Source organism: Micrasema longulum, unplaced genomic scaffold (genome assembly GCF_059751315.1).
Source record: "Micrasema longulum isolate JH-2025_06_02 unplaced genomic scaffold, ASM5975131v1 h1tg000718l, whole genome shotgun sequence".
Classification (NCBI taxonomy): Eukaryota; Metazoa; Arthropoda; class Insecta; order Trichoptera; family Brachycentridae; genus Micrasema; species Micrasema longulum.
Genome location: NW_028277914.1, coordinates 124,733 through 138,380, shown reverse-complemented (window position 1 = coordinate 138,380; position 13,648 = coordinate 124,733). Strand labels below are relative to the sequence as shown.

The window sequence follows — 13,648 nt, the reverse complement described above, 5'->3', positions numbered from 1 at the left end:
ATACTGTAAAAATGATCTATGTGTTGTGTGTGTATAATATACGACATTTAAATGCACCGTACAACTTTATTATTTATAATGACAAACACAAATATTCTAGATTTGATTAAGTACTAAAATATTTATGTGTCATTTTTAGTATTGAATTTAAACGTACAGTGCATTCAAATGTTTAATAACCCTATGTTTACGTGTAAATGCCAGTTGGTCGACTTAAGCACACATAAAGCAGATATTATTAATTTATGATTTGAACATACTCTATGTTTTTGAATATTTGAAATATTACGATATTTTAGTTTGTCCAAATGTTCGTAGACAAAAAGCTGGATTTCACCCCCTCGGGAGTCATTAGGATTAACAAATTACAACAGGGATGGAGAATACTTTAAATAAGGGCATATGGATTCATATTCCCTTATTTAAGGTTTTCTCCATCCCTGTTGAAATATGTTAATACCTACATTTGTCAGCAAGTAAATAATAAATTTGAAGAATATTATAAAAACGGAATGACCCACGCAGAGACGTTTATATTTTGGTATGCACCTTTCCAAAATTATGCTTGATAATAAATTATTGTGAATGTTTTTTGTGTAAAGATACTAAGATTAAATGAAACATAACTCGAGTTTTGTTACATATGTTGCGTGTATTTAAAAGAAAGATACACTTACATATTACACGGAGTTTATTATTCATTTTAAAACTTACTTAGCTAGATCAGATTTTTTAATATGGTAATATGAAATACAGACAGTACTAAATGAATTTAGCCGTTGCGGTAAAATGAGTCAAATTTATTAAACTATCGAGTGTCGGTTGTGACGTTGTGCTTGACCACAAGTACCAGCGATGAACAAAGAAAGTCTGGCTTGGTTATTTCCGTTTTGTAGCGGCTGGTGGTGTGTTACATCGGTGATTGTAGACATCCTGTGTCTGGTGTTGCCAGAGGCGTCAATAAAACCATGTATTTATTTTTGTACAAGAATCGATTATCAATATTAGATATATCTAATTTAATTTAGACTGGTGTGCACAAAAAATGATGATAGGTATTCAAAATGTCCATTTTTTCCAGTGTTTGCAATTGGTTTATGTCGCGGCTTATTACTACTCCAGGATTTGACTCTAAGAGGATTTAGAATAGTATTATAAAACTACGAATTCAACTTTAAATTCAGATGTTAAGGTCTTCGTTCAAATTGCTTTGACAATTTTTCTTGATTAGTCGTTTTATAAATCTATATTAACCCTTTTTTAAATTTGGAGTGACGAATAAAAGATCATTTGTCTAACTTTCTAGGTGCATATTCGATATTCATGAAAAATTTATATGGTTTTGTTGGATTACGAGTGTATTGAATGACATATTCTTCTTTATCACATTTCAATCGCATGTGCTATGTATTGTAAACGAAGTGAAATAATAAAAAGCTGAAACCTCTAGATGTATGAGATCCCAATTAACCGAGGCCCAGAGAGCCGATTAAATGCGATCCATAGGGCGGATAATATGTAACAGTCAGCGATAGCCGTAGTATTTATATAAAAATGTTTCCTAATTCCCTAATGTCATTTTGCGACAGGAGGTACTTCGGATGATGTGGGGTAAGTCTTTGTGGTAGTGAAAAATTCAGTCTTTGAGACTGTTAGATACCTTAATATACTCTTCCATAGATCCTTAACACAGGATAGAATGAGATGGAATAAGCATTTTTACCCTTTGGTCCCTAGGGAGGTATTATATACTTGTAAAATGATGTATGTGTACGTAAATGCCTTAGGGAAAATGGGGATAAGAAACACGGCGATAAAAATACGCTTTGGAAACATGTAACTTTTCCTATTTTTGGAACAACTAAGCAACATATGTTCAATAAATGTGAACTCGTACATAAAAAAAAGAGTCTCTCCTAATATATTTATTAAGATAAACTAGAAGTATCTCAATAGAGACGGAATTCAATTGACAAAGTTACATATTATGATAAACGGCATTTACATATAGAGCTCATGAGTTTTTTTTCGCCGGTTCACGCGGTCACTTTACGCACTGCGCAACATTGGCCATTCTGCCCATGGATAAACATTTTTAATTTATTTTGTTTTTCCCTCTTTATTTAGTCAAAATACAGATGAATCGTTAATGGAAGGATGAAAATTTTTTCTGGTATATTTTGGAATTGAACTATTGGAGGATGATCATTCGTTTTATTTTTTTAGTATTACTTTCGATTCGTTCATCCCACCTCAAAAATGGATATATTTTTATTCTCAGATATTTTATTCAGCCAACCCTGCAAATTTTTACGCTCTTGCAATTTACCATCACTGCATAATTCTGCAGTTAGAATTCGTGGAAACTTTGTGTGAGTTTCATGTCAACAGGTTTTCGTCTAGTATTTTTATATTTTCCATAAGTCATTACTACCTTTACTTACTAGTCGTTACTGTTCATTCATCATCATCATCATTCATCATCATCATTCATCATCATCATCAGTGGTGCTACAACCCGTTGTAGACCCTTGCCTCCTCCAGAATCTCTCCCCATTCCTCTCCGCACCCCGCGGCTCTTCTCCAGTTCATCAGGCCAATTTTTATTATTTTTATTTAGTCTTAAAATAGTACAAACATAATAAATGAATGTCCTAATATTAACTTATATCTAATCATTATTAAAACATATACTAATTATTAACATTTCAAAACAGTAAAAATACACTTAAAAAGAAAACTTCTATAAAGCTAACACGAATAAGATTACTTATTAAAAACTAACTTATCTGCTAAACACGTGTTTTTTTTAACGGATATTTTAATGAAATAATATTTTTTTGTTCTCTTATTTCTAATGGTATTTCCTTATAATATAACTGTACATCTCGGTGCATCAACGAGTTCTGTGTATTTGTTTTCTTACGAAATGGTAGTCTTACTTCATGTTTATTAAAAACCTTTCGAGTTGAACCTATTTTTTAATATTTGCGTTCTTATGATTTACCGAAATATTTAATTTTGAGGGCCATTTTCAACGAGTTGTACATAACTCACTATTAGAAAAAAGAATCAAGTTGGGGAAGAGTGAGATTCGAACGACGGATCTTTGGTCTATGAGTCTGAGACACTAGCCACGGGACCACAACCCGATTGCTCTCATGCTACTTTCCGTTAAGGTTACCACTCATTCCAAAGTTTATTTCTATCATCAAAAACAGCAGTCGTCCAAAGTGGTATTTTGTGGGCACCAAATGAAACTTGAGTAGGTTTACTTAGGTCACTATCGCCTTTCTGAAATATTTCACTAACAGAGCGTGTATTTAACCAATTATGTAACTTGCATTTCTTAATTTTAAAATGTTTTCAGTGTAACTGTAATTGAACTCGTATCGAAGGCTTTTGCAACTCGAAGAGCCAGAAAAAAAGCCATTTTCAATTAACACGATGTTTGGTTATGGTCTAAGTTTATTTCGCTATTGCATTTTTATCATCATCAACTTAAGTTATTACCATCAAATGGTTTTGTTATATTTGTTTTAATTGATATTATTACCATTGAGTTTGGTTTACCTAGATCCATGGCGGTGAATATTTTTGAAGACTTTACAGTATTTTAATTTCACTAAGAGTAGTTTTCAAAATAACTTTATTATGAATAATTAAAATGATTACAAAATTTAATCTTCTTTATTTGCCGGAGTAACCTATCTATATTATTCGTAAAGGTATCTTCATCAGACTTCTTTTCATTAATAATATTTGGACAGGTGGTTTTCTAACATAATCAAAATGGTTTTTTTATTACTATACGATAAGAATGATTTTTTATGCAAAATTAGTAAAAAATCTTCCCCACAAGGGAAACCTGTTCTAGTTAGTGGATATTCGCATGGTTCAATTTTCGTGCCAGATTTTGAAGTTTTGCTGTTTATGTCAAAGCTGTCTATTTGGGTTGTTTTCGATTTATTTATTTAATTTTCATACTGCACGAGTACCTTTTACAATATTATATAAAACAAAATAATGAGTTAGTTAGATACACAAACCTTAAAAAACTAAAAAAACAATATTGAAACATGGGTATAAAAAGAAAATTAACAAGAAAAATATGTATGGCAGCATACAAAAAAAAATAATAATAAAACGATTTTACACTAGTTCAATGATTCATTAATCGTTATTATAGAACATCGTAAAATAATTATAAAGAGATGCTTTGAATTCACAGATGCTCGAGTTAAAAATGTCGATATGAGAGGTGCATTTATTTCCTAGTCTTTGTATACGCGGTATAGGTGAGTGACAAAGATAGCTGGTTTGAGAAGGGTGACAAAAATAAAGACTATTTTATCTAGTTCTATGTGTTAGTATATAATTATTCATAAAATCCAGGAGTTCACAAAAATCAAATTAAGAATGAATGATTTTAAATAAAAGTATAAGATCAGTTATTTTCCCCCGATCCTCTAGAGTATTACCTACTAAACAATTCAAAAAAGTTGACAAAGACATGTAGTTGATTTGTTCTATTTGAATATGCAGTTTAAAATTAATGAATCTTAAAAATTTTCGTTGGACTCTTTCAACATTATTTATGTGAATTTTGAAAAAAAAGGACCACGTAATAGAGTTAAACTCTATATTTTCAATTTAGACGCTCTTGAGATTTTTTTATTTGACACGTCTGTGTGCAGTTGTTATTTTCACAAATCAGCTTTTTTTTATCTTTCTTTGCCAATCTTATGTTTATTTGCAGTAATCTCCTTTCAAATTAAACAATTACATCGTTAGGATTTGTTTTGGCTTTCATGTGGAATTAATCCCGTAAATGAATTGTTTCTACCAAATAATTGGTAATCTTTAGATAATTAATTTTTATCTTTGCAGTAGTCAGTTGAAAAGTTTGATTTAGAGAAAATATGTAGATACCTACAAGAATGACACATTTTTTAAATTGAAAAATATCTGTTCGAATATCCATCAAATGTAGGCAATTTTTCATTTAAGATTTGAAAAAAACATGTCGTGTTTAAAGTAAAAAAATTGTATTTGAAATGTGGAAATCAAAATTATCCGTAGTTGGGGAAAAATGATAACAATTTATTGTTTTTTAGAGGATCTCATTTGCCGTGTGAGCTGTGTCTTGTGGGAATCCGGAGAAGTGGTCAGAAGTGGTGAATATCTTCCTGATGGTACACCATGCTCATACGAGACAGAACATCATATTTGTCTTGAGGTAATTTATTTATTCATAAATATTTTTTCTATAATAAACTGAAATAAATAGTTAAAATAATGTAATATCATAGCTATTTGGCGACCTCTGCGTGTATATGCTTTATTATTAAACTATTTTAAAATAAATAAATTTAAAAAATTAAAAATGATGAATTTATTATCGACGCCGTGCGTAATGCTATATCAATAATATATATTTTTTTTCAATCACATAAAGATTTACATAAAAAAAAAACGTTTAACTAACTCTATGAGGCCAAAATCCCTGTGTTGCGTTAGGGTACATTGTAATGGAATGTGAAAGCAGGCGTATTATTGAAGAATGACGATGTAAAAAATATTACATAAACATGAATTTTAATAAATATCTGTGCAACATGCTTAAAATTATATAAATCTAGGCAATGTCTCGCAGCAATTACCTGCAATGGTGTCTACCCGTAGACAATATCCAAACTTGTATACTTCTCTTGAAAATAGCTTTTAATTTGAAAAACCTTAATCCAGAACATTGAAAACTCTAGGCGCCACAATATAGTCATAATAATATGTTCTCCTAATTATAATATTCGTATGATGCTCATTGATGATCTTTTGGCCAATTTTTTTTTTTTTTATATAAAGAAAGCTTTGCGTTTTTATGATTTACCCAAATAATTTCATTTTGAGGGCCATTTTCAACGAGTTGTAAATAACTCACTATTAGAAAATGGAAATCGAGTTGGGGTAGAGTGGGATTCGAACCACGGACCTTAGACCTGTGAGTCCAAGACACTAGCCACAGGACCACAACGCGACTCAAAATTGATCGTGTCCAATCAGTTTAATCCCAGTCAGAGAAGAATTCACTTCCCTCTTTTCTCAATCCAATGAAGTGAATATTATGCATTTCTGGATTACCTTCTTTCAGCACAAATATGCTAAGGCTACCGAATTACAGAGAGCATCTTCGGGCAGCTTTTTTCGTTTGGCAACGAGCAAGTTTCCCGTGGTGGGCACCGCCATGGATACTTATGTACTCAGATTCGGTGTGCGGTTTGTGGTGGTCAAACTAATGCGGATTGAATCTGTTCAAAATATTTTCAAAAAATCGTTAACATTTAAAATTGGATAAACTATTATGATCGTCTAGAATACTTTTACCTTTCCAGTTTAGAATTCAAAAGCGTTTTGGCTGGTTGAATATTCTTGCGCAAAATAATTACTAACTTCTATAACTATGGATAATAGATACCCATGATATCCTTACTCAGATTTACCTAAGCGTACCTCACCGTAACTTGCGTACCAACGCGGTTTTTCCTATTTCAAATCTATTATACATTCAAATAGATTCTAAGATGGTTTCAGTAAATTTATTTGAACGTACATTATAACATTAATGCCAACCAATTACGGCTTTCATAAGCATGTTATTTGGCTTAAAATAAACAAAAATATTTGTATGGAAATATTTACAAAGTTTGATTGAATTGCAGATAAAAAATAATTACCTCAAAGTGGTTTTAAGACATTGAGAGTATTTTTTAGCTAAATTGATCTGGGATTAACCAAATACAAAGTGGTACATATGAATACCACCACAATTGAGGTCTTTATTTTCTTTAATTGTGTATTAATAATGAGTTACACATCACAAGTTATTGTTACAACGTAAACTGGTAGATCAGTTTACCATTTGGATTTTTAAATGTAACATGTTTTTTATCTTGAAAAATAACTTTTAATTTTTTTCTTTTATTATTATTTTTCTAAACATTCATATAAAAACGTAATAAATACGAAAACATACAATAATAACGTATCCCAAACTCTATGAGACCAAGGGCTCTGTATTGAGTTGAGATGCAACATAATGAAAAGTGGAAGCAAATACACAATTAAATAATAGCAAAAGTAAAAATTAAATATTATTACATAAACATACATATATTTCAAAGGACATCTGGACAACACGTATAAAAGTATATACATCCATGCAATATCTCGCAGCAATCTCCTGCAATGGTCTCTTCTCTTAGACAAAATACAGACTTGTATACTCCCCTGAAAATGTTTTTCGTTTTGGAGAACTTAATATGTCCATCCAGGACTTTGAACACTCTTGGGGCCACAAAAGAGAAATTCCTGAAATCAAGTTTTTGGAATTAAATAATTCAAATTACAGAAAAACCTTGTACGAGCATTCTGCTGGGATCTACTAATGAAGCCGCATGACCAGAAATGTGTCAATGTCTTTTTTTTTTAATTGTCTCATTTCCAGTACCTTCATGAATTGGAACAATGTCTCAGATGAGAAAGTGGGAGGACAACGCAGCATCACTCTTAGAATTATTTTTTGTACATTTATTAGGGGGTTCATGATAGACGCAGTGCAACCTCCCCAGCCCACTATACCATAGGTTGCTACTGACTGGAAAAAAGCAAAATACACAGTTCTGACAGTGCGAATGTCCAAGATGTTCCTAAGTTAGCAGAATACATGACACAATTATCTTAATCTGGAAACCAGCAATTGGACTTGGACCTCCCATCGTAGATTTTTGTCGATAATTATTCGATAATTACGTTTAAAAGACGTAAAACAACACAAAAAATGTGTCGTATAAACGGCGACAAGAAAGGAATTTCCGCAATTTTAAACTTAAGTTCCTGTATTCATTTATTAAAAGATTTAAAAAATTCAATTTGAGATTTCAATCTCCTTAACTAATCGCATAAAATAAACAGTTTAATCGTCAGTAAAATTGTTTCTGTTGGAATGATACGAAATGATGTTTCAAGTTAATATCCAACCGATAACTACACGATTAAATACTTACTCAAATAAAAATGTATCGAAATGTAGCTAGCAAAGGAAGTTGAAACATTTAAATGATTAAAGTTTAACATGGAACGTTAGTTTTACGATGTAATAAATCAATAATAAATTGTACGTCAGATAAAACGCAAATGCCATGAAAGTAATTATTTTCGTTAGTAACTTAACTGGAAAAAAATCCCGTTTCACCCCGAGGGAAATTTTTGTATTATCTTTCAAATTTTACTATATTTCAGTTTTAGTATACTCAGAAGCTTAACATTTTCTTTATCAGCTTAGTGTTTATTTCTTGTAATGTAAAAACCCCAATTTTACTCACATTTACTTTTGATATCAAAATGCAATTCATTTCTAAAAAAAACAATAAGGTAAATGTATCTGTCGCAAACAGGAACCCGCTTGATTGCCAAACACTATAAAAGATTATCTCATATCTAGAAATAAACATGCATAGTACAAATCTAACGAGAATGGGTATGAAATTCGTATTTTTAGAGGCTGGCCTTGTACTGAAATATCATATTTTCAAAAGGGATTTTTTATAGGAGTAAAAATTTCAAAACAATAAATTAGAGTGATGAAAATTATGAAAGAATATACGTATTATCTTATCAATGAAATTAATTTATCAGAGTTTTTTCACGTTTAGTAAATAAATAATTAAAAACACCAAACTCTAATATTTTTATTTTCCTAAAATATCATTTATTTCGATTTTGCACATACGGAGAAAAATTATCTGTATTTACTAGTGTGTTATACAATTTCGGTAACTATTATAATATTAGTGTTTAAGCCCGCCTCACGGTTTAGTAGTAAGCATTTTTGCTAATTTGCCATTTAGAGAACCGTTGCAGCTTTCGAAAGAAAAATCTTTAGAGTTGTTTATGGCTTTGTGAGAAAAAACAACGATAGGCGTCGTCGTTAAATAGGGAGCTATACGAAATCTACGGATTGCTAGATGTAATCAACTCCATCAAGGTGGGGCGCTTGAGGTGGGCTGGCCAAATTAGATCGGACGATGAAATTCCCATAAACTGCCAAATTTTCTCGACGACGAAGATCAAAAAGGCCCAAAATGAGATGAATGAACTGCATTAGTGCGGATATTACAACGTTAGAAGTGAGAAACTGGAGAGGAAGGGCAGCAGACTGGCAAGAGTGGAGGAGACTCAAGCTTATGATGATGATGATGTTTGCTAACTGTGCATTCTCATGTTTGCTCGGGTTTTATTTCCGACGTAGATATTTTGAAATATCTATTTATCTGAATTATTTCATTTCATACCATTTAAAATTTGGTAAGTGATTTTCAAACTCCAATAAAAGTAAACTTAATTTTTTGATTTAAGTTATCCATGTTCCTTTTAATATTGGAAAATCACATGTAGAAAATTTTGATCTCCATTGTCAAAGAATTTTGAGAAAAAAGAAGTTGTCACGTTAGGTTGTTCAACCTTAGCTCGGAAAAAGCAGTTCCGGCAACATTGCAAGTGCGCGCAGCAAATAACGGAGCTAATTGACATACATAGCATATGCGCATCAATGAATTTGTTACAATGTTTATTATCATAATTATTTTCCTCATTCGGTACCCAGTGGTGCATTAGGTACTGCGTTGTTAATTCAAGTGCAGTGTATTTTGATCATATGTTACATGAAGGCAAGATGATCAGTGTTACGCTTTAAGTAGCAGTACAGGAACAATGAAATATTGCAGTTTAAACATCCTTTGCAATCAATATTTATTTCACGTCCAGACTGCCAAAAATCAGACCCAGAACCTCAAGAATGGTAGACGAAGGTGCCAGCCAATACGTAACGAGGTGTACTTATATTTACTCGATATCCTTATTCAGGATTTTTGCCTGAGAGCAGCCATCGAGTTAAAAACACTCGTCCACGGTTCTGTTTTTATTTCACACGCAGAACTGAGTTCTTTGTCTAATAAACTTTTATTTGAATTGTTTTTTTTTTAAATAATTTCAGGGGAAATGCCATGAGTATGGATGTGATGGAATAGCAAATTCTTCCGCAAGAGAAGATCGTTGTGGAGTCTGTAATGGAAATGGAGATACTTGCTTTGATAACCACATAGTATTTAACAAGACTTTGAAAAAAGGTCAACATCAAAGTACGAAATTTATGTTTTTTTTCTCTCATTAGTGATAATGAAATATTTGTTAATTTATAAAATGAAAAATTTCAATTACAAAAAATATTTTTTGCTTAAACTATTTATTATAAAAGTTTTACAACGTTATCAAAAGAATCATTAAAAAAATAAGGACCAGAAATTATACATCTTTCTTATAGTTGTGGAATTTTACAATATTCTCAATTTTATTAAATATTTGTATATTACCACTTACTGACTTTTCTATGTCAACCAGTTTTGAAAGGTACCCGTCGCTTCGTCGGGATACTAACATGCAAAACCCACTTTACACCTTCACCGTATTTTCGATGGTTACCGGTACGTGTCGAAACTGGTAGAAATAGAAAAGTCGGGAAGTGGTTATATAAAAATATTCAATAATATTTAGTCAAATGTTTGACCACAAAGTCATTGCTTTAAATATTAACAATACAATTTCTTTTTGCGTTAATTCATTTACTTTTTCAAAACTTCTTATTTTGCAAAAAATAAACAGTAAAATCAACTTGAACGTCAATAGAAATGTAAGATAGTTTTATATCAACGTGTGTTGAATAATCATTAATTTATTTACCAGAAATTACTATTGTCAGTTATTCCTAATATTTGGATTATGAATTAACTATTAATTAGTTTATGAAGTTCCTATCAATTTGTCAATGAAATGTATGCCATAAATACTCACTATATGTGTCAATTTTTCGGCAGATCTCACAAGGCTTTTGGTATTGCCGCGTTACACTCGTGACGTCAACGTGAGGGTGAATCTTCATTCTTCATCAGACCCTAACCAAGTGGTGTCCTACGCCATGTTTCACTTGGCTCTGAAGGACAGGTCTAAGAAGGTATATAGGATGCTCATCAGGGATCCCAATGACATGTTGGAAATGTCGCAGCAAAAGTAAGATTTCTTAACTTTCTGTTATAAATAAAGCGTCCGACACAAATTCTTTAAACAGGTCGACTAGTTGACAGTTAAATCTTAATTTCTCTAACCATGCTAAAAGTATGGAGTACCAAAAAACGAACTCTCTTCAAAATCGAAGAATAATGTTAGACCAATTACTTTTGCAAAAATTAATTAACACTAAAATTATTACCCTGATCTACTTGAGAAAATTAATCTACAAGACATTTATTTCTGTTTCACACAGAAAGCGCGTCAACTTATTATTTTAAACAATGTTCTTATAATACCGCGAGAATATGCGAGCGATATAACTATAGATTTACCGGAGTTCATATTATTCATGACAACGAACGTAACTTTTTTTTTTTATTTTTTTATTTTTATTATCAATAAAATATATGATACAAAAATTACATATTATACTCCCAGGAGTTATAAGAAACTCATTTGGGACCGTACATAAGAATAACATTTTTTTGAAAAAACATAATATTATACAAATTAATACATCCGAAATAAAAAGAAAACATTATTGTGTAAGAAACATAAAACACCATCTTATATAAACTACATTAATAATTATCACCATCAAAAAGACGTCAACTCAAACGTCATATAAATATTGAGAGAAACACACATTACATTAATTATTAATATGTACATAATATGTCTTTGGTTGAAACAATTTTTTGATGTGTCCTACACTTATAATTTTCAAAAATTTGTAAATTTATTTTGTACAAACTGTTTACTAACCCAACAAAAATATAATATTAAAACATAATAAATATATTACGGTGAGTAGTTTTTTAATCCTTATATATAAAGAAATAGAGATTTTTTTCATTTATCTACATACAAATTAAAATCATTACTTTTTAATCACTTCTTTTCTAAATTATAAAAATGTACTAAGTGTTATACTTGTTTTACTGTTTATACATCGCTTCTGTTACTTCAATACTTTTTTGAACTCTTTATTTATTGTTAATTTGCTGCATACCTATGTTATAATTTCTTCATTAATTTTCCTTTAATATTTCTTGGTTTTCTGCTGATTTTATTTTATTTTATTTTATGTGTCTATATTTTCTTTACTTGTGTAGAGGTGTTTTGTTTCACCATACTTATTTTTAAATATTATTTTATACTTTGTCAAAGGCGTAAGCCGTCGAAATAAATAAATTAAAATTAAAATTGTTCACGTGCTTCTGGTATACTGGAGGGTTAAGTTTCTCGAAAATGTATGAAAAAAATAATGAAAATAGTTAAAACATAAAAAAATACTTATAACTACGTCACAAGTTCTTTAGAATCAATTAATCGTTACGGTGATGTTTTGCGTCGTGATAGATTTCCGGTTTCCGGTTTCCGGTAGCCATTTTTTTCATAGTTACATAAACATGTACATATTTCAATAAACATCTGGACAACAAGCTAAATAGTATGTAAATCTATACGATGTCTCGCAGTAGTCCCCTGTAATGTCAGATGAACTCTTTGACGAGAACTTGTGACCACCTGTGAACGCACGAGCGGAGCTTTTTCAAAATGGTAAAGCTTTAAAAAATCAAACGTATGATAAAACGACACATAAACATACATTTTTTTCAAATTTAGGTTTAGTTTAATATTCTATTAACAAACAAAATATTATTCAAAAAGCACTGAACTTCTTCGCTAAAGTTTATTGTAGTGGAGGCAGAGAAGGGCGAGTGACGCGTTGCGCGCCCTTTCATAGGTATATTGGCTTTCGCGCGCATAGACGATAAATTAATGTCGTCACCCACTCTCTGGTCCCCACGATACTTTAAAAGTTAACTATGATTATAGAGCCCCCTTTTGAAAGGTATTTTTTTTTTTAACACTTCGAATTTTTACAACCATAACATAAAAAAATAAGTAGAAATATATTTACAATACTAAAGCCAATCAAAAAAATCCACCGTAAATCTAATAATATATAAGAAAAGAGTTTACATATTATATGTGTGAGATGTTTATATTCATGCGTGTGTATGTGAATGTGTGTTTATGCGTGTGAGAATGAAAAGGTGAGGGTGTGGGTGCTTAAGTACAATTTAAAACAATATTAAAACGAGTATTTTTATTGAAAAGGGTTGGTGAAAGCTCGGTTAGAGGTTTGATTATCAAAAATATATACTCGTATTATTATACCTACTTTTGAAACTTTAAAAAAATATTTAAGTTTAATAATGTTATCATTGCATTTTTTAAAAGAATGGTGAATTTCAAAATCCTATTCATTCTGAATAAAACCATTTTGACCATTCTTGATACTTTGGTTAAGGTACATAAATCAATATTATGGATAATATTACGAAAACCGTATAGTCGTCCGAGTGAAGACCTTTTTAAATCCCTAGAAGTCCTTGACCTGGGACAAATATACATAAAAAAAGACATTCGACACTCGACGTTCACAAAAATAGGAGCACTCAGGTGATTGTGAGTCATGCGCACTCAACCAGGAGTACAGTGAGAAACGATTTGGTGA

The 13,648-nt window shown here is 30.9% G+C and overlaps 1 protein-coding gene across 1 annotated transcript in view; it reads left to right on the top strand.

Moving 5' to 3' along the window:
• LOC148279493 (A disintegrin and metalloproteinase with thrombospondin motifs 1-like) overlaps positions 1-13,648 on the top strand; it is a 72,168-nt gene that overhangs the window by 38,771 nt on the left and 19,749 nt on the right. Inside the window, 3 exon segments of the mRNA XM_088229845.1 lie at positions 5,118-5,239; positions 10,052-10,196; positions 10,929-11,121. Coding sequence (XP_088085971.1) covers positions 5,118-5,239; positions 10,052-10,196; positions 10,929-11,121 — 460 coding nt within the window.